General features: G+C 49.7%; 1 protein-coding gene and 1 non-coding gene across 5 annotated transcripts in view; both read left to right on the top strand.

The window, feature by feature from the left end:
- CERS4 (ceramide synthase 4) overlaps positions 1-12469 on the top strand; it is a 28457-nt gene extending 15988 nt beyond the window's left edge. For all 4 annotated transcript variants that reach the window (XM_033134880.1, XM_033134884.1, XM_033134882.1 and 1 more), the window contains 10 exons: positions 5260-5433; positions 7297-7414; positions 8203-8321; positions 8422-8479; positions 8934-8984; positions 9311-9403; positions 9643-9771; positions 10096-10202; positions 11766-11922; positions 12001-12469. In XM_033134880.1, coding sequence (XP_032990771.1) covers positions 5260-5433; positions 7297-7414; positions 8203-8321; positions 8422-8479; positions 8934-8984; positions 9311-9403; positions 9643-9771; positions 10096-10202; positions 11766-11922; positions 12001-12159 — 1165 coding nt within the window. In that variant the 3' untranslated portion in view covers positions 12160-12469. The remainder of the gene's footprint in view (positions 1-5259; positions 5434-7296; positions 7415-8202; positions 8322-8421; positions 8480-8933; positions 8985-9310; positions 9404-9642; positions 9772-10095; positions 10203-11765; positions 11923-12000) is intronic.
- Positions 12470-15018: 2549 nt separating this feature from the next.
- LOC117038587 (U6 spliceosomal RNA) lies at positions 15019-15125 on the top strand. Its single transcript, XR_004425681.1, has one exon. It is a non-coding gene; the product is annotated as a U6 spliceosomal RNA (small nuclear RNA).
- Positions 15126-20299: the final 5174 nt, after the last annotated feature.

Here is a 20299-nt window from a genome sequence, read left to right on the forward strand (position 1 = left end):
GAGGCAGGGCTGAGGGAGGTGCTTTAAGTGGAGCCAAAGTGGGGGCAACGGGAGGTGCCTCCAGGAGGAAGTGACAACTGAACTGGGTTTTAAAGGATGCATAGGAGTTTGCCAGAGAGATAAGGAAGATGAGTAAACCCTGTGAGGGCAGAGACCATGCCCACTTTCCCCACCATTTTGTGTCCTCAGCACCCAACAAGGGACGATAAATATTAGATGGACATTCTAGGCAGAGGACAGCATTTGTAAAGGCTGGCGTGTGTGAAATTGTACAGTGTGGTGGAAGCAGAGTGTCAGGCAATGAATGGGCTTTGAGGCTGGGGACACGGGCAGAGGCCTGAGTTACGAGATGCCATTGTTCATATGTGTTCTCCTTGGCCCTGAAGCTCATTGTGATTTGCAAGCATCACAGCTTCAGTGAAGCCCCATCTGGGTACCCTTGGGTGGGAGAAGAACATGGGCCTGGGATTCTGGGATTCCCTCTGCACTTGTGGGGGGTGGTCTGTCGGATGGGTGGGAGGGCCCTGAGGAGGAGGCTGGAGAATGCCCTGCAGTGGGTGGGCGAGGCTGGGAAGGCCAGGCTGGGCCTGTGCCCTCAAGCCCCAATGGGTGCACAGGATCAAGCCAGCCTTGCCTGTTAGTGAAGATGTTTTTTTATTCTAGAGAACTTGACCACCCTGGCAAAAGTCTCTGCATGTACCTGTCTGTGTGCCTGTTCTGTCTGGGCTGCTTGAACCTTGTGGGTCTACCCTAGCCACCACCATACGTCCTTAACCTTTCACCAAGCTGCTGCCCTCTAGTGCCCGCCCCCCACGAAAGTGTCCAGTGGCAGCTGCTACTGCTAATTACTTACTGATGCCGGAAGGCTGGATTCCTCAGTGTGGTCTGTGGTTGGGTGGGGACTGTTCCTTTATCCATACTGCCCTCCCCAAGGATTCCGTCTATCCCCGTGGGCCTCCCGAGGAGCTCCTGCCCCCTCTACCACGTCCCCTGCTTCTCCTGTTCAACACAGAGGCCAATTCCTGCCCCAAAATGCTCTCATCCCAGTTCCTCAGACTCTGAGAATTTTTCTTTTTTCTGTATGACTTGTGATATTGTGATTTATAATAAGAAATACAAATTTGGTCTTTGTTCCCTGTCCTGGCACAGAGCTCCTAAACTGTGGGAATTGGGAAATAAAGATGTCTTTTGCTTTGTTAATGAGGTACTTTTGGAAAGCCTCCTTGGTCACCTAAAGCTGGTTGCCAGGGGAGCCAACCGTACGTGTCCATGTATCCAAGGGTTGGGACTTTCAGTCCTACGCCCAGACCTCTGGGAGGGGACAGGGGCTGGAGGTTGAATCAGTCACCAATAGCCAATGATATAATCAGTCGTGACGACGTAATGAAGTCTTCATGAAAACCCTAAAGGACAGGGATCTGAGACCTTCCGGGTTGGTCAACATAGGGAGATTTGGGGAGAGTGGTGGCCGGAGAAGGGGTGGAAGCTGCGCCCCCTCCCCCATACCTGGCCCTACGCATCTTTCCATCTGGCTGTTCCTGAGTATGTCCTTTATAATAAACCACTGATCTAGTCAGTAAACTGTTTCTCTGAGTTCTGTGAGCCACTCGAGTAAATTCATCAAACCCCAGAGGGGAAGGTGGGAGCTTCCTCTCAATAGCCAGTTGGTCAGAAGCCCAGGCGACTGTCATCTCAAGTAGGGGGGCAGCAGTCTTATGGGACCTAGCCCTTCACCTGTGGGATTTGACATGATCTCCAGGTAGAAGATGTCAGAATTGCGCTGAATTATAGGACACCCAGCTGGTGCCGGCGAATTGCTTGCTGGTGGGGGAGAAAACCCACATGTCAGAACTGAAATCTGAATCATAGACTTTTTATTTTTTTAATTTTATTGGGGAATATTGGGGAACAGTGTGTTTCTCCAGGGCCCATCAGCTCCAAGTCGTTGTCCTTCACTCTAGTTGTGGAGGGCGCAGCTCACTGGACCATGCGGGAATCGAACCAGCAACCCTGTTGTTCAGAGCTTGTGCTCTAACCACCTGAGCCGTCCGGCCGCCCCTGAGTCATAGACTTTTTAACTATAAATGTTTTCATTTGCACAGAGAAAAGGGCCCATATCAGAGATGCACAACTCAGTGAATTTTCCCAACCAGAACAGCACCCAGGTCAGGAGACAGAAACTCTCAGCCCTCAGCAACCTCTCATGGCCCCGCCGGACACTACCTGTCCCTAAAAGCAGCCACTCTCCTGATGGCTGGCAGTGTGGCAGGCAGAATAGTGCCCCTTAAAGATGTCCACATCCCATCCCGGGACCTGGGAATGTTACCTCCTATGACAAAAGGGAATTGAGTTTGCAGATGGAATTAAGGTTGCCAACAGCCTGACCTTGAGATGGGAGGTAACCTTGGTTACCTGGAGGGCCCAAAGTAATCACAGGGGTCCTTATAAGAGGGAGGCAGGAGAGTTGGAGAGAGATTTGAAGATGGAAGATGCTACGCTGCTGGCTTTGAAGATAGAGGAAGAGGCCACGAGCCAAGGAACAAGGGCGCTTCTAGAAGTTGGAAGAGGCACAGAAACACCTTCTCTCCCCTGGAGCCTCCAGAGGGATCGCAGCCCTGCCTACATGCTCATGGTAGCCCGGGCGAGATTCATTTCACACTTCTGACCCTCAGAACTGTAAGAAAATAAGTCTGGATTATTTTAAGCCACGAAATTTGTGGCAACTTGTAACAGCAGCCACAGGAAGCCGATGCAAGCATCATAGATTTGTTTATTTGTTTTGCCTGATGCTGAACTTGATATAAATGGAATTGTACATTCCTGCTTCTCTTCTTGCTTCTTTCTTGAGGGTGTTCAACTCCTGGGGGCTCTGCCTCCAAAATGTCTCTGGAAATAGCCCCTTCTCTCCACCCCCACCCCCACCCTCATCTGGACAGCTCACAGCACCCCCTTCTGGCCTCCCACAGGCCACTTCCTGCATGGCTTGCCATCTCACCTAAAATAAAACCATGAGTCACAGAACCCCCAGACTCCAGGGGCGGGAGTGTAAAATGATGCAACCATCCCAGAAAACAGTTTGGCAGTTGCTTATGAAGTTAAACACGTGACTGCCATTCCATTCCTCGGGATTGACCCAGGAGACCTGAAAACTTTTCTGTTTACGTAAGACTCAGATGTGAATGTTCATTACAGCTTTGCTCATAATTACCCCAAACTGGAAGCCGCCCAAATGCCCATCAACAAGCAAATGATAACTAACTGTGGTACATTCACACGGTACCTCGGATTCTGTTTTAAAAAGGAAAGAAGCTACTGGTAGATGCAACAGGGGTGAGTCTCAAGGATGACACGGAGTGAAAGCGGCCAGACTCAGAGATGGAGTCCGTGGCTCCATTTGTATGAAGTTCTAGAACAGATAAAACAGCCTGCTTCTCAGGGGCCCTCACATCCATCCATCTGACAGACCTCCAGTGCAGATGGAAAAAAAAATTGGGACAGAGGTGACCTTGGGTGGCGGAGATGGAGATTGAGTGGGAAACCACACGGGAGAACTTTACGGAAAAACAAGAATGTTTGTGGTAGGAGGTGGGGTTGCACAGGTAGGTGCATTTGCCAAAGCTCAGCAGCTCTACACTTAGGACTGATGCATTTTCCTCTAGTAAGTTACCTTGAAAGAAATACAAAGACACATAAGCAAATGTAAAACCCTGGTTATGATCTGCACGCTGAAATATTTAGGAGTGAGGTGGCTTGATGTCTGCTGCTTCTTTTGACATGCATCCAGAAAAATCAGACGCACTGATGGGTGGATAGAGGGAGGGATGGAAGCACGAGCCGGTATCTGATGAAGTAAATAAAGCAAAACGTGAATGATAGAATCTAGCCGTGGGCATATAGGTGTTCACTGTAAATTCTTTAAACTTTTCTGCAGGTTTGAAAGTTTTCCTCTTAAAATGTTGGGGGAAATCATCTAAATTCCCTCCCACAGGCCCTGCACAACCTGCCCTCACCCTCCCCCGTCCCCTCTCTCCCCCTGCCTCCTCCCTCTCTCCCTCTCACTCACTCTGCTCCAGCCACATGGGCCTCCTTAGTGATTCTAGCTCTCTGAGCTCATTCCTGCCTTGGGGCTTTTGCACATGCTGCTTATTATTTCTCTGGAAAGCCCCTCTGTACCATCGCTCTTCCCCTCTATATTAACCCAGGCCCTCTTCATCTTTTCGTCGCAGCTCAGATGGTTTCTCTTTAGAGAGAGACATTCCTTCGTCACCTCATTTAAAATCATGCCATCCTGTTTATTTTCTACCAGGCCCCATCACATTGGGGTTATTTCATTTATTACTGTATCTGTTTATTTGCATATTGGCTGCCTTCCTTGCTGGGCTGAGATCTCCATGGAGACAGGAATGTGTCAGCTTTGTTCCCTGCTATGTCCCCAACACCCAGCCTATGCTGGCACGTACAAGTCAATCAGAGAACGTTTTGTGGATGGATGGATGGATGGATGGATGGATGGACCAAACGAACAGATGGGTGAATGGAGGGATGGATGGGTGGGAGAACAGATGAACAAATGAGTGAAAAAGCATTCCAAGTGTCTTAAGATCTCAAGAAAGGGAGACTCTGTGTGGGCTACTCAAGACAAGCTCCGCAGGTGGGGGCTGCTTGATGTAAAGCAGGCTCACCTTGGTCGCTGCTATGTATCCCAGAAGCTCAGTCTTGCAGTTGTCTCTCTTGTCCAGCCGCCACCCGTGTTGGCCTGGAATAGCGAGCAAGACAGCTGACATTCATACCTCACGGAGACTCCATGTTGGGAAGGATGGCCAGGGAAGGAATTGCAGGTTTCCTTACGTCCTTCATCTTTGGGCTGTATGTAAGGCACCTTCCTGCAATGGCAGGAAACCTTCCTGGACCTTTACGAACTCGAGGTCATGACCCCACTCAGACACTTCCTTGACTTCGGGCCACTGTAAAAGTACAGAATAATAACTGTTGTCATGAGCTGTGTTGTTAAGGCACCAGTAGGCACCAGGCTAAGGACTTTGTGTGCTTGACCAGGTTGGGCTGAGAGGTGGATTTTACTATCCCTGTTTTACAGATGAACTTGAGGTTCAGAGGGGTCGAGTCATTTGCTTGAGGACACACAGCGCAAGTCTATCCTTAACACTGGCTGTAATAAGCTCCAGGTTGCCAGGCACTGGGGAAACAAGGGCACCCATCCTGCATGCTGAGCTCATCACTAACTGGACCATCTGTCCACAGGATGTGGTCCAGTCTGAATGAGTGGCTGTGGCAGGACAGGCTCTGGCTACCGCCCAACAGCTCATGGGCTGAACTGGAGGACCGGGATGGCCTGGTCTACGCCCACCCCCAGGACCTGCTGGCGGCACTGCCCCTGGCACTGGCACTGGTGGCTGTGCGCTTCATCTTCGAGAGGTGAGTGTTCATCGTGGCTCATGTGTGTGGTGCTGGCCCTGTGCTGCTGCCTCGTGCGTGCTTTCGTCCTAACGGGTCCCTGGTTTTGAAACAGTGCTTTTCCCGCTCCCTCCTGCCCCCAGCTCCCACCTCTCACATTCTTCTGGTCTCTGATGGCTGTTTTATCAGAACCTTGGCTGCAGCTCAGGTCTGGGTGTGCCAGCATCTTCAGAAAACGGGTGGGGACCTGGAGGACATATGCCTGCTTTGCTGACCGAGGACTGGTTGGCAGAGGCCAGGTAGTCAGTAAGCAAAGAAATGCCTGCCCACTCCCTCCTCCCCTGCCCCCTACAGGCAAGCCCGGCCCTCATCCTTCCCTCACCCCCCCATTGCCCCTTCGAACACCTTCCCTCCTGTTCCCCTTTTTAGCCACAGAAAGGAGCGTGGGCCCCATCTCCTCTTTGGGGCTCCTTCCACCCACCCCCGGGCTCCTGCAGCCTGGCATCGGCCCCTGAGTATATGCCACCTGCCCAGCTTCCCGGCGACCTCCTGGTTGCCAAACTCTGGATTGTGTCATCTCTTGGGTGATCCCAGTGCTGCTCGGAGCTGAGTTTCTTCCTCTGTCCCTAGGAGTCCATCTCCAGGTGGGGGGTCCCTCCACTCCATCCCAGGGAGTCCCACCCCTTCCCATGTGACCACAGCACCCTGACCTGCCTTGCCAGCCCCCCACTGTCCCCCCACCAAGCTTCCCCTGATGCAAAGGACCCGTCCCCCTCTCCTTTCTCCACATACATGTCCTCCTCCACTCAGGTCTGCCCCCTTCGTTGTGACCAGTTGGCCTTTGCACTTGCTTCCCTACAGTTCCTTTAAGGCTGGGTTCCAGGGAAACCTGCCCAGCCCTTCCCCCCACAGAGCCCTTAACCCCATCCAGCCGCTTTGGGTCCCCCCTGCCTTGCCCTGCCCACTGACATGGAAGTGTTTTGCATCTTGCTTTGTGTCTCGCACTCCTAAGGAGCTCTCTGGGCTCTGGGCTCCCTGGACACAAGCTGGACACAGGGAACCCAGGGAACGCCCACTGACATTTATTTAACAGGCACCCTTTGAGCGCTTACTCTGTGCCAACCACGGCTCAAAGCAGTTGATGTGTCTGAACCCACTTAGCCCTTCAATGCAACCCCAACAGGTGGTTCTATTATTATTAATTACCATTTTACAGAAGAGGAAATGGAGGCACAGAGAGGTCGTGACCTGCCTGAGGTCACACAGTGGGAAGGCCCATAATAGGGTTAAGTGCATGATGCTTGACAGATCGTAAGCACTCAGCCAACGTCAGTGTGTTCCATCCCCTCCCCCATCACGACTGAATCTGGAATGAGTTCCTTGCTGGGATGTTCTGCACCTCCGTTTCGCCAAATGAAGGGTGATTTGGGGAAGATGGATGTGCGATTCGGTCCCGCTCCCTGGCCTTGGGTGCCCCCTTGTGGGCTATGTGGTGATTGACTGACCAGGGTAGGGCTCCTCCCCAGTGTTCAAGCTGGAGTGGGGGAGACTGGGAGAGGGGAGGCCTGAGAGGAGGGAGCAGACCTGCTCCTGCCAGTGGGAGCCCCCAGCCTGGTGGGCGGCAGACCAGGACCCAGGTAGGGAGGGGACTCTGACCTCTGGTTTGGGATTGGATGAGTGAAGGTGATTGGGTACCCCAAAAGTTGACCTTCACACTCCCATCCTGAAGACTGGTCCAGCTGCCTTTCTTATGCTCAGTCTAATACAGCAGCCAGGATACCCTCCAGGGTCCCAGGATATGACCCCTCCCTGCCTCAGTTTCCCTGCCTGTAGCATGTACATGCCTTCTCACTTGGACTGATGGGCTGTATCCCCTGCACGCAGACTCGTCGGCCTGCCCCTGAGCCGGTGGCTGGGTGTGCGGGATCAGGCCAGGAGGCTAGTGAAACCCAACGCCACGCTGGAGAAACACTTCCTCATGGAAGGATGGAGACCCAAGGAGGTGAGGGCCCCCACCGCCCTTCTCCATCCCCATCTGCCTGCATGGCTGCTGTGTGGATGGGGCCTGAGGGTGGTATGTGGCCCACTTGTGGGGGTAGGGAAGACCCAGAGCAGCGGCTGGCTCCCCTGCAGTGCCCCCACCCCCCTCTTCACCAGGACCCCCTCAGTGAGCACATCTGCCCAGTGAGTCGCTCCTAGGACTAGAGGTGTGGAGAGCGGGTTTCTCTCCTGTTCTGGGGAAGAGCAGAAGGCCTGACTATTTGGGGGATTCTGCAGTCATGTGACCCTCCTGTTCCCATCCCAGTGTAGCTGCCTAGTGGTCAGGGTCTGGGCTGGGTCGTGAAGGGGAGAGGGAAAGGGAGAGGTCTTCCTGCCCCGGGGGACTAGGGGGGCACCTCCTGCAAAACAGAGCCTTGTGATCCCCTCTGTTGTCAGTCTCCTTCTGCAGGTGGGGGTGACGGGCAAGGTCTCCACTGCCTACCTGGAGTAGTGTGAGACTTCTCTGTTCTAGAGGGATGTCAGGAAAACGTCTAAGGGGAATTTCCCCCATTCCCCAGCCCCTTCCTGAATCCCATCCACCATCGATCACCTGCCTGTCCTGTGAGGAGGGCTGGGTTCTCATAGGCCTGGCTGACTGAGGAGCCCCAGGCCATCACGCCTCTCCCCTATCTCCATAGACAGTGAGGTCTGGGGCTGCAGGGGTGGAGGGAACGAGCTGGGCCCCATCTGTTCTGGAATAGAAGTGGAAAGCCACCTTGGTGACCATGGCCCCCATGTCCCCCTCCCCAGCCTCAGATGGCTGTCCTGGCCGCCCAGTGTGGCCTCACGCTGCGGCAGACCCAACGCTGGTTCCGGAGACGCCGGAACCAGGAACGGCCCTGCCTGACCAAGAAGTTCTGTGAGGCCAGGTCAGCCCGGGGTGGGCCTAGAGAGGGGGCTGTCTTGGGGTGCAAGGGGTGGGGTCTGTTCCCTCAGCAGCTGCCTCATGGGCTCCCTCCCCATCTGTAGCTGGAGGTTTGTCTTCTATCTGTGCTCCTTCTTCGGTGGCCTCTCGATCCTCTATCACGTGAGTGTTCCTGGCTGCTTCCTGGCCCCTCACCTACCCCACAAGCACCTACTGTGTGCTGGGCCTGGCTTGGGGGTGGGGGGGTGTAGGGGGGTGGGCAGAGGGGAAGGCATGTGCACGGAGTGGGGAGAGACACCTACCCCACAAGCACCTACTGTGTGCTGGGCCTGGCTTGGGGGTGGGGGGGTGTAGGGGGGTGGGCAGAGGGGAAGGCATGTGCACGGAGTGGGGAGAGAACTTGACAAGGTCATGGTAGATATTAGCTACTGGGCATGGGGCTGGGGACCTGGAAGTGAGGGAGCCCCTGGTCTAGTGTGACAGCGGAGATGTAACCAGGTGGGAAACAGCAGAGCTGAGTGACAGCAGCACCTGAGGGCCAGGGCAGCCCTAAGGAGGCCCCAGGCCTCGGGTGGGGGGCTGGTGTCTGACCTTTGGGCAACCTGTGTCCCCACAGGAGTCGTGGCTGTGGAGGCCGGTAATGTGCTGGGAAAATTACCCGAAGCAGGTGAGCGGCAGGGGATGTTGACGCTGGAGGGAGGATTGGGTGAGCAGAGTTCCTGTGGCCACAGGCAGTACAGCCAGACCCCCTCCAAGTCCCATTTTATTTCTGCCTCTGCTGCGGAACAAAGAGGGGCCAGGAGTTAGGAAATGTGGAAGAGGGGCTGCCACAAAATCAGCACCCTTGCTTACCTCCAGGTAAAGAAGGCTCACACCTTCTTTGCTCGTAGGGATTCTGGTTTTGAGCACATTGGGGAGGGCCCTGAGCCATGCCCGTGCCCCAGGGGAGCCTCCACTCCCCTCAGCTAACCCCACCCCACTGTCCTGCCACAGCCCCTGAAGCCAGCCCTGTACTGTTGGTACCTCCTCGAGCTGAGTTTCTACATCTCCCTACTGATCAGGCTGCCCTTCGACATCAAGCGCAAGGTGGGCCAGGCCGAGTCCAGCTAAGGGAGTGGCGTCCCGGGGGAGTCGGGACCCAGTCTGGGCGGGGGAGGGATGGGCTCACCCCACACCTGGAGGTCCCCTGGTGCCTCAGGCAGCAAGCATGGAATCCACCGGGTCCAGAGGCCAACCAGCCCCGAGAGAGCCTGCTCCCAGCCCTGTGGGAAGGGGCCCCTCCGGCCACCAGCCTTGTCCTGCCTGTGACCCGTCGTCTCCCACAGGATTTCAAGGAGCAGGTGGCACACCACCTTGTGACCATCATCCTCATCACCTTCTCCTACAGCGCGAACCTGCTGCGCATTGGCTCTCTGGTGCTGCTGCTGCACGACTCCGCAGACTACGTGTTGGAGGTGGGCCCCGCCAGAGCCTCTCAGCCGCCCTCCCCACCCTCCCAGGTGCCTCTGGAGAGGAGGCCCCGCCCCCAGTCTCCTAGGAGACTGTCTCTCTCTTCATGGGAGGTGAGGCCCCGCCCCCTCCTCTTCCAGGAAGATGAAGCTTCTCACACACGGACCTACTTTATACCTTTCTAGGCAGTTCTTGGAGATAAGGCCCGGCCCCAACTCACCTGGCCCAGCCACAGGTCGCCCTTACCTTGGGATGAGGCCCTGCCCCCTCCCCTCGTTCCCCACCCTTACCACCCATCTGAGTCCATTTCTCTCTGCTGCCCTCCCCAGGCCTGTAAGATGTTTAACTATGCGCACCAGCAGCAAGTGTGCAACTCTCTCTTCATCGTCTTCTCCTTGGTCTTCTTCTACACTCGCCTTGTGCTCTTCCCCACCCAGTGAGTCAGCCCTCCTGTGCGCCGGGGGATGCTGGGCGGGTGGACAGGCGCAGCTGGGATCCAGGCCTGCCTCACCCAGGGGGCAGTGGGTGGTGGCCGGGAGGCTTCCAGGAGCAGGCAAGGAAGGGTTTTGTGTTCCCAGCCCAGGAACAGCATATGCAAAGGACCAGAGGTGAGAGAGAGAGATCTAGGCTCGGTCTTCACTCCCGCGTGCCGGGAACATGGAGTAGTCGGGCACCAGCTCACTAAGTCATTACCCAGTGTATTTGCAGAGCCTCTCACAGCAGAGAGAGCAAAGTGAAGATCCCTGCTCGTGTGGAGCTGACACTGGGGGCTGGGCTGGAGGAATGAAATAAGGCAAACAGTAGAATATAGAGCATGTAAAGGGATTGATTGTATTAAAGAGGAAATAAAGTCAGGCACAGGAAGGGTGTGGGCATTTGGAATTAGACAGGACTGTCAGGGAAGGCATGAAGACAATGTTCATACAGAAACTGGAGGGAGCTGAGGGAGAGACCATACTGATCCTCACAGAAGTGTTCCAGGCAGAGGGAACAGTATGTGCAAAGGCCCTGAGGCTGGACGGTGCCTGGCATATTGGAGGAACAGCAGGAGGCCCATGTAGCAGGAGCAGGGGGAGAGAGGGAGGAGCTGAGAAAGCAGGGAGGTGGGGGTTTTCATCCCAAGTGGAAGGGGAGGGTTCTGAACAGAGGAGGAAAGGACTTGAGTTGGGTGCTCACAGGTGCCCTCTGGTGGCTACAGAGGGTGAGAACCCCCCAGGAGCTGAGGGGCCAGGCCGAGGCCACTGCTCTCTGATCCCGGTGAGGGGTGATGGGCAGGACCAGTGCAAGTGAGAGAAGTTGGTGGACTCGGGGATGACTCGGGTCACGAATGATAATGAGCTCAGAATTGTCCCTTGAGGATCAGGAGCCCAGCTCTAGCTGTATGGGTTTGAGGGACCTATTTCCACTGCTCCCCAACCCCTTGAAAAGTCGTGGGGGAGGCAGTGGGCATACCAGCCCAGGGTTCCAGGGAAAGATGTGAATGTCCAGTGTCTGCAGCCATGAGCCTGGATGGGGTCACTGGGGGACCAGGTGTGGACAGAGGGGGGGGCATGCAGGGAAGATACAGAGAGAGCAGGTATGAAGTGGGGAGACGGGAGTGTGGGTTCCTCAAGGGCAAAGGGCGTCGGGAGAGAGGGCCAGCTGGGCGCCTGCTGCCTGAGCCAGGCAGGTGACCGGTGATCTTACAGCTGATCTGGATGAGGGTGGCAGGGGGTGAAAGCCTGCTGGGTCGGGGGAGGTGGGAGGAGTGGGGGCGGGGGTCTGAGGAGAGAAGGAAATTGTGAAAAGACCACCCAGTAGAGCAACTGGGATCCTAAGCGCCCCTTGGGGTTCATGGTTGTACAACCTTATGTGTCCCCATTTAACACAACCAAGTGAGAGGGGCACTTCATGCCTAGCTAAAGAGCATAGGCATTACTCTGGAGGCAGTGGGGCGCCATCGAAGGTTCTGGAGCAGCTGGTGAAGGCGCCTCGCCCTCCTGCCTCGCCCCTGCCGCAGGATCCTGTACACCACATACTACGAGTCCATCGCCAACTCGGGCCCCTTCTTCGGCTACTACTTCTTCAACTCCCTCCTGCTGCTGCTGCAGCTGCTGCACGTGTTCTGGTCCTACCTCATCCTTCGCATGATCCACAGCTTCATTAAGAAAGGCCAGGTAGGGCCAGGCGCGGGTGGGCTCACGGGCGCCGCCCTGGGGCCCTAGCCCCAGCCTCATGCCCACCCTGTTCCCCAGATGGAGAAGGACATTCGCAGTGACGTGGAGGAGTTGGACTCGAGTGAAGGGGAGGCAGCCCGGGAGCATCCGCAGCTGAAGAACGGGACGGCGCCCACTGATGGCCCTCGGAGCCGGGCAGCCGTGTGGCTGGCCAACGGGCACATGTCAGCCATGTAGCTGGCCAAGGACTGGCTGTGAGGGGCTGCCGCCAGTGCCTTGGATTTCTGGGGCAGCTGGGCTGGCGGCCCTTGGGCCAGCTCTGTGGAGATAGGGAGGGCCCCTCCCCAGGGTTGTGGGGGGGCTGGTGATCTGTCTCCAGCCCCTTCCCTCCACCCACCCACTCTCCTTCCTTCCCTTGGGCCATTGGACAGTGCTAGGGCGGTGGGCAGCAGCAGGACGCTACAGCCCACCGGAGCCAGCTCCAGGCTGCAGCCTGGGGACTTGGAAGAGCCCCAGGCTGAAAGGGGTTCAATAAAACTTGAATGGAGCCAAATTCTCTGCCTGAGTGTTTGTGTCCCTGCCACAGCTCCTCGGAGACCCCGAGGAAGCCAGGACTCGGCTTATTAGTACATACCCCACTGATGGGACACTCACTGCCACCCCTGGACATGTGCCAAGCCCCAGGGGACCCTGACAGCAAGCAGCACATGGAGACTCCCCTAGATGAGTCCCTCCCAGCCAACACCCTAGCCAAGAAACCTCCTTCCACCCCAGGGCAGCCTTCAGCCAGCTATTCACAGACCCATCTTACAGTTCAGAAGGTACTAGACTTTGGCCAAGGTCACAGAGATCAGAGGGGAGACTCATGCCTGTCCTTGCAGCCTCCCTGGAGACAGTGAAATAGGGTCCAAGGGTGGGGATTCCCACAGGCCTCCCAAGGGTCAGCTTGGGTGAGGTCACTGTCTCTTCAGGAGCTCTGCCCAAATGTGTCCCCCCTCCCCAGCTGAGGGAGGCTGAGGGCCTATGTCCCATACCCCAGAAACCACAGCCACGAGGCCCCATACAGGGCCAGAACATGCTGCCTTCGGGGGACAACAAAGAGGAGGCAAGTCGTGTAAAAGAGAGAAGTGGGAGATGGCAAAGGATGGGGGCACCGCAGGGGGACATGGGAGAGGAAATGTGTGAGAGGACAGATCATGAGAGAAAGAAAAAAACAGGGTCAAAGAGGAACAGACGTGAGAAGAAACAGCGAGGAGAGATGGAGATGGAAAAGGGTGAGGAACAGGAGGCGAGAGAAGACTAACGAGTCAGGATGGCTGAGGGACACGAGGGGGAGTGGGTGGAGGGGTGTGGGTCACATCTGTGCAAACGGAAAATGGGAATGGGGACACATGGCAGAGGAGAAAGGTCTGTCTCCACTGAGAGACAAGGACGGAGGGAGAGGCAAGATTCAAGAGAAAGGTTTCAAGATGCTGGAAAGGGGCTAGAAAGAGGAGAGGGGAGAACAAAGAGCAGACGAAAGGCAAACGAAAAAGAAAGAGGAGGAGGATGGGAGGGGAAGAGGAATTGCAGAGAAAAGGGAGCGGACTCAGGAGGACCAAAGTTGGGAGAGGTAGGGAGAAAGAAGAAACAAGTGAAAGAAACTGAAGGATCAGCTATTGATATAGATGAAAACAGGAATGGATGGTGTCCTGGAAGCCATGAAAAGAAACTTTCAAGATGGAGAGAGCTCCTGCTACTTCAAATCTTCCTATGCAGGAACACCCAGTTACGTCTTGTGTCAAAAACCAGGGGAATCAAATAGGAATCACAGTGGAGATGAAAGATGGGACATTTTTAAATGGAGAGAAGGAGAAAAGAGAAGGAAAAAGATGTAGAAGAAAAAGTGGAAGAGGAACGAGAGATGGAGGAAGAAAAAGAAAAAATGAGGAAGGCTATCCAGGGATTAGGCAGTAAACCCCTTTGGACACTTTCTGGGCAATGTTTGAGTTAAACAAATGCCCCACAAATGGAGACAGTCTATCATTGCATTTGAATTTAACATTCAGAAAAACAGATACATCAATGGTGTTTTTCTTTAATTGCAGTTTTCTTTCTTTTTTTTTAAAGGAGGGCACAGCTCACAGTGGCCCACGTGGGGATTTAACTGGCAACGTTGGTGTTATTAGCACCATGCTCTAACCAACTGAACTAACCAGCCACCTCAAATCAATGGCTTTTTTAATAACGGGAAGAAATTCAATAAAGAAATGTATAAGCAGAAATATAAGAAAAAGCACAAGAGAGCTTCATGTGATTGAAAGGAATTAAGAACAACATCAATATTTTTAGCAACTATATATAGAATTACGTTATTATGTTTATATACAAATATGTATTACTTCACTTTATCATCACTCAGTACCATAAACGAGGAAACTTAATTACTGGGAAATAATGTGATTTCATCAAGTACCAGTTCCTAAGCCTGAATTTGTACTTTTGTTTCTCAGCTATAGATGCTGTGTGCTTTCAGTTATAACCTGGGAAATATTCTAGGCTATATCAATTTGTTTCATATGTAATGTTTATATATTACCAATTTTCTGTTAAATTTCCTATTGAAAATATTTCAAATTTCTTGTACCTTCACCTCCATAACTTCTTTACCTCTTTGAAATTTTTAAATGTGTTTTAGGAAGATCCCCTTGTTCTTCAGTGCAAATTGTTTTCCAAATTTAACATATTTTGATATATGTTAAATACATGACTGTGTTGTGAAACATAAAACTAAAAAGAAAACGAAGCTGAGAGGAGAGAGACAGCAGACTCGGAGCTGGAAAAGAGGATGAGGTGTCAGAGAGAAGGACTCATGAGAAGATGGAAAGACCTGAAGGAAATAAAGGGAGAGAAGAGAGAAATGGCAAAAGAAAAGAAAAAGAACCAAAGAGGTATAAAGGGGTTATCAAATACAAATGTGAAGGAGTAAATATTAAGAGAGACAGAAAAAGATCCTAGAGGAGGGAAGCGTGAAAATAGAACAGGTTGCCCAGAGGAGAAAGATGCAATTGGCCTTGAAGCAAATAAATATGTTCAACATAAAAAAAAGTACAAGTGGTGCTCGCTTCGGCAGCACATGTACTAAAATTGGAACGATACAGAGAAGATTAGCATGGCCCCTGTGCAAGGATGACAGGCAAATTCATGAAGTGTTCCTTATTTGGGGGAATATAATCAACGCTGTAAAGATTTTGCAGGGTGTCAGATGGGCACTTGTCTTATTAGGGAGACCACTTCATGGACTGTGTAGATGCCTGACCACTGCGCTGTTCACCTGAAGCTGAAGCTGAATAATATTGAATGTCAACTATAAATACACACATATATATAGTCATGGGATAATGCATAGGCAAGAGTCGATGGAATTGTAACAGCTATATACGATGTCAGAGGGATAGTAGATTGGGGGAGGGGGTTATCACTTTATGAGGGGTGTAAATGTCTATTACATTGTTTTGTACACCTGAAACTAATAATTTTTTTAAAAGTACAAAGGAAAATTCTCCCCAGCTCTGATCTTGGCAAAAATAACGGAGTGACAGCGCCCTCTGGTGGTGAATTACTGTCACTTCTAGCTTTTGAAGTTGTGAGGTGTGACAGATACTTATTATATTAATAAATGCAATTTAAAAGGATATGCAAAAAAAGGCAACCCTCTGCATGGGAGAAAGTATTTGCAAGCCATATATCTTGAAAATACCTAGTACCCAGAACATATAAAGAACTCTTACAACTCAACAATAACAACAAAAACAAAGGATGGTAAAGGACTTGAATTGACATTTCTCAAAAAAAGATACACAAATAGCTAACAAGCACATGAAAAGATGTTCAACAAAGCAAATGATGCTCAATATAAACCAAAACCACAGGATGCCACTTCAAAACCATAATCGTATAGCAAAAAATAATCAGTGTTGGTGAGCAAATGGAAAAATTGCAACAACACTCGTACGTTGTTCTTGGGAATGTAGAATATTTGATCACTGTGGAACACAGTTTAGCAGCTCCTCAAAAAGTTAAACAATTACCATATGACCTAGCAATTCCACCCCTAGGAATATACCCAAACGAGTTGCAGAGACTCAAATACATGAATGTACAGGAATGTTCACAGCAGCACTATTCATAATAGTCAAAAGATGGGGACAACCCAAATGTCCATCAACAGGTGAATGCATATAAACATCGTATATCTATAAAATGGAATATTATTCAGCCATAAAAAGGAAATGCTGATACGTGCTACAACATGAATGACCCTCAAAAACATAAGCGGGGGAAAATAATAAATAAGTGAAGCCAGACACAAAAGGTCACACATTTTATGATTCCTTTTATATGAAATATCCAGAATAATTAAACCTACAAAAATGGAATACAGATTGATACTTGCCAGGGGAGATAGGAAATAACTTTAATGGGTAGAGATTTTTTTTTTGAGTGAACTTTGACAAAGAACTCCCAAATATCAGTGAGAAAGAGCTGCCCAAAAGTAAAGGGACCACCAAGATATGAACAGGCAAGTCACAGGAGTGGAATTTTTAAAAGCATGGGTAAATACAATGGAATATTATTCAGTCTTAAAAAGGAAGGACATTCTGACACATGCTATGACATAGATAAATTTTGAGGACATTATTAAATAAGCCAAACACAAAAAGACAAATACTGTTTGATTCCACTTATATAGGAGGTCCCTAGAGGAGTCAGAGTCATAGTGACAGGAAGTAGACGGTGGGGGCCAGGGGCTGGGGGAGGAAGAAATGGGGAGTTATTTAATGGCTATAGAGTTTCAGTTTTTCAAGATGAAAAGAGTTCTGAGAATTGGTTAAAAAATATGAATGTACGATCATAGAAATGCAAATAAAAACCACAATGAGATATCACCTCACCCCAGTCAGAATGGCTATCATCAACAAGACAAATAGTAACAAGTGTTGGAGAGGCTGTGGAGAAAAAGGAACCCTCATACACTGTTGGTGGGAATGCAGACTGGTGCAGCCGCTATGGAAGGCAGTGTGGAGGTTCCTCAAAAAATTACGAATAGAATTACCATATGACCCAGCAATCCCTCTCTTGGGTATCTACCCAAAAAATCTGAAAACATTTATACATAAAGACACGTGTGCTCCAATGTTCATTGCAGCTTTGTTTACAGTGGCCAAGACATGGAAACAACCAAAATGTCCTTCGATAGATGAATGGATAAAGAAGTTGTGGTATATACACACAATGGAATACTATTCGGCGGTAAGAAAAGATGATATAGGAACATTTGTGACAACATGGATAGATCTTGAGAGTATGATGCTAAGCGAAGTAAGTCAGACAGAAAAAGCAGAGAACCATATGATTTCACTGATATGTGGTATATAAACCAAAAACAACAAAAGAACAAGACAAACAAATGAGAAACAAGAACTCATAGACACAGACAATAGTTTAGTGGTTACCAGAGGGTAAGGGGGGTAGGGGGGTGGGAGATGAGGGTAAGGGGGATCAAATATATGGTGATGGAAGGAGAACTGACTCTGGGTGGTGAACACACAATGGGATTTATAGATGATGTAATACGTGATGATATAATGATGTAATACACCTAAAATCTATGTAATTTCACTAACAATTGTCACCCCAATGAATTAAAAAATATATATATATGAATGTACGAGGTCTGACAATTAAGTTCGCAAACTTGTTGCAACGATGTTGCTAACCTTTTTTGATCTCAGAGGGATTATTCATCATGAATTTGTACCAACTGGACAGTTAACCAAGCTTACTATTTGGAAGTGCTGAAAAGGCTGCAAGAAAAAGTTAGACGACCTGAACTTTTCACCAACAATTCATGGCTCTTGCATCATGACAATACACCAGCTCACACAGCACTGTCTGTGAGGGAGTTTTTAGCCAGTAAACAAATAACTGTATTAGAACTCCCTCCCTACTCTCCTGATCTGGCTCCCAATGACTTCTTTCTTTACCCGAAGATAAAGGAAATATTGAAAGGAAGATATTTTGATTTCATTCAGGACATCAAGGGTAATACAATGGCAGCTCTGATGGTCATTCCAGAAAAAGAGCTCCAAAATTGCTTTGAAGGGTGGACTAGGCACTGGCATTGGTGAATAGCTTCCCTAGGGGAGTACTTCGAAGGTGACCATAGTGATATTCAGCAGTGAGGTATGTAGCACTTTTTCTAGGATGAGTTCTTGAACATAATTGTCCGTCCTTATACTTAACCCTACAGAGCTGTACACTTAAAATTAGTTAAGATGAAAGAAAGAAAAACAAAAATAAATACAAATAGTTAAGATGGTAATTTTTATGTATGTTTTTACCACAATTTTTTTTAAAATGGGAAAAGTCAATAAATTAGGAATAGAGGGGAATTCCCTCAACTTGATAAAGAACATCCACCCCAAAACCCTACAGCTAGCATCATACTTAATGGTGAGCAACTCAAAGCTTTCCCACTAAGATCAGGAACAAAGCGATGATGTCCCTTTTTATCATGCCTCCGACATTGTGCTAGAAGGTCTAGCTAACGCAATAGGATAAGACAAGGAAATGAAAGGGAAGGAAGAAATAAAATTTTGTTCACAGATGATATGATCATCTATATAGAACATTCAAAAAAAAAAAAAACAAAAAAAAAAGCCCCTCCTGGAACTAATAAGCCATTAAAGCAATGAACATTGCAAGATGCAAGGTCAATATACAAAGATAATCACTTTCCTATGTACCAGCAATTAAAAAGTAGAACTTGAAATTAAAAACACAGTACCACTTACATTAGCACCCTCAAAATTAAATATGTTGGCATAAATCTAACAAAATATGTATAAGTTCTGTATGAGGAAAACTCCAAAACTGATCAAAGAAATCAAAGAATGGAACAGAATAGAGCCCCGAAACAGACCCCCATAAATATAGTCAATTGATCTCTGACACAGGATCAAAGGCAATACAGTGGGGAAAAAATAGGGTTTTCAATAAACGTTGCTGGAACAACTGGACATTCACAGGCAAAAAAAATGAATCTAGACACAGATCTTACACCTTTCACAAGTTAACTCAAAATGGACCACAGACTTAAACGTAAAATGTAAAACTGTTAAGATTCCTAGAAGATAACATAGGAGAAAACATAGATGAACTTGGATTTGGCGATGACTTTTTAGATATAACACCAAAGGCATGATCCATGAAGAAAGAGTTGATAAGCTGGACTTCACTGAAGTTAAAATTTTCTGCTCTGTGAAAGACACTATCAAGAGAGAAGACGGGGGTGGCCGGTTAGCTCAGTTGGTTAGAGCTTGGTGCTCATAACACCAAGGTTGCCGGTTGCATGGCCAGCATAGACTGGGAGAAACATTTGGAAAACACATATCTGATAAAGGACTGCTATCTAGGATATATAGAGAACTCTTAAAACAACACGAAGAAGACAGCCCAATTAGAAAATGGCCCAAAGATCACTAAAGAAGATATGCTGATTGCAAATAAGCATATGAAAACATATGTCATCACACATGCTATGCCATTGGGGAAAGAAATTAAAATTCTTGTGTAAATTAAAATCACAAACAAAATACCACTACACACCTGTTAAAACGGCCAAAATCCATCATAGAACACTGACACCCCCAAACGCTGGCGAGGATGTGCAGCCACAGGAACTGTCACTCTCGGCTGGTGGGAATGCAAAACGGTGTGGCCACCTTGGGAGACAGTCAGTGGTTTCTTACAAAACTTAAGCATACTCTTACCATATGGTCCAGCAACCGTGCTCCTGGTGCTTACCCAGAGGCGTCGAAAACTTATGTCCACGTAAACACCTGCACATAAATGTTTATGGCAGCTTTACACATAATTGCCAAAACCTGGAAACCACCAAGATGTCCTTCAGTAGGTGATGGATAAATAAACTGTAGGACGTCCTGACCATAGACAATTATTCATTGTGAAAAAGAAATAGCTGTGTGGTGACCAGTTAGCTCTGTTGCTTAGATCGTGGTGCTAATAACACCAAGGTTGCCGCTTCTTCGATCCCCGCTTGGGCCACTGTGAGCTACACCTTCTTTAAAAACAAAACAAAACAAAAGAAAAACATTAAAAAGAAATAGTTATGAAACCACGAAAAGACACAGAAGAACCTTAAATGCATGTTACTGAGTTTCGAAAGCAGCTGATCCGAAAAGCCTACATAATGGCTTTTCCAACTGTATGACATCTGGAACAGGCAAAACTATGGAGACAGTATAAAGATCAGTTATTTCCAGGAGTTGGAGGGAGGCAGGTGAACAGGTAGAACACAGAGGATTTTTAGAGG

Source organism: Rhinolophus ferrumequinum, chromosome 18 (assembly GCF_004115265.2).
Source record: "Rhinolophus ferrumequinum isolate MPI-CBG mRhiFer1 chromosome 18, mRhiFer1_v1.p, whole genome shotgun sequence".
Lineage (NCBI taxonomy): Eukaryota > Metazoa > Chordata > Mammalia > Chiroptera > Rhinolophidae > Rhinolophus > Rhinolophus ferrumequinum.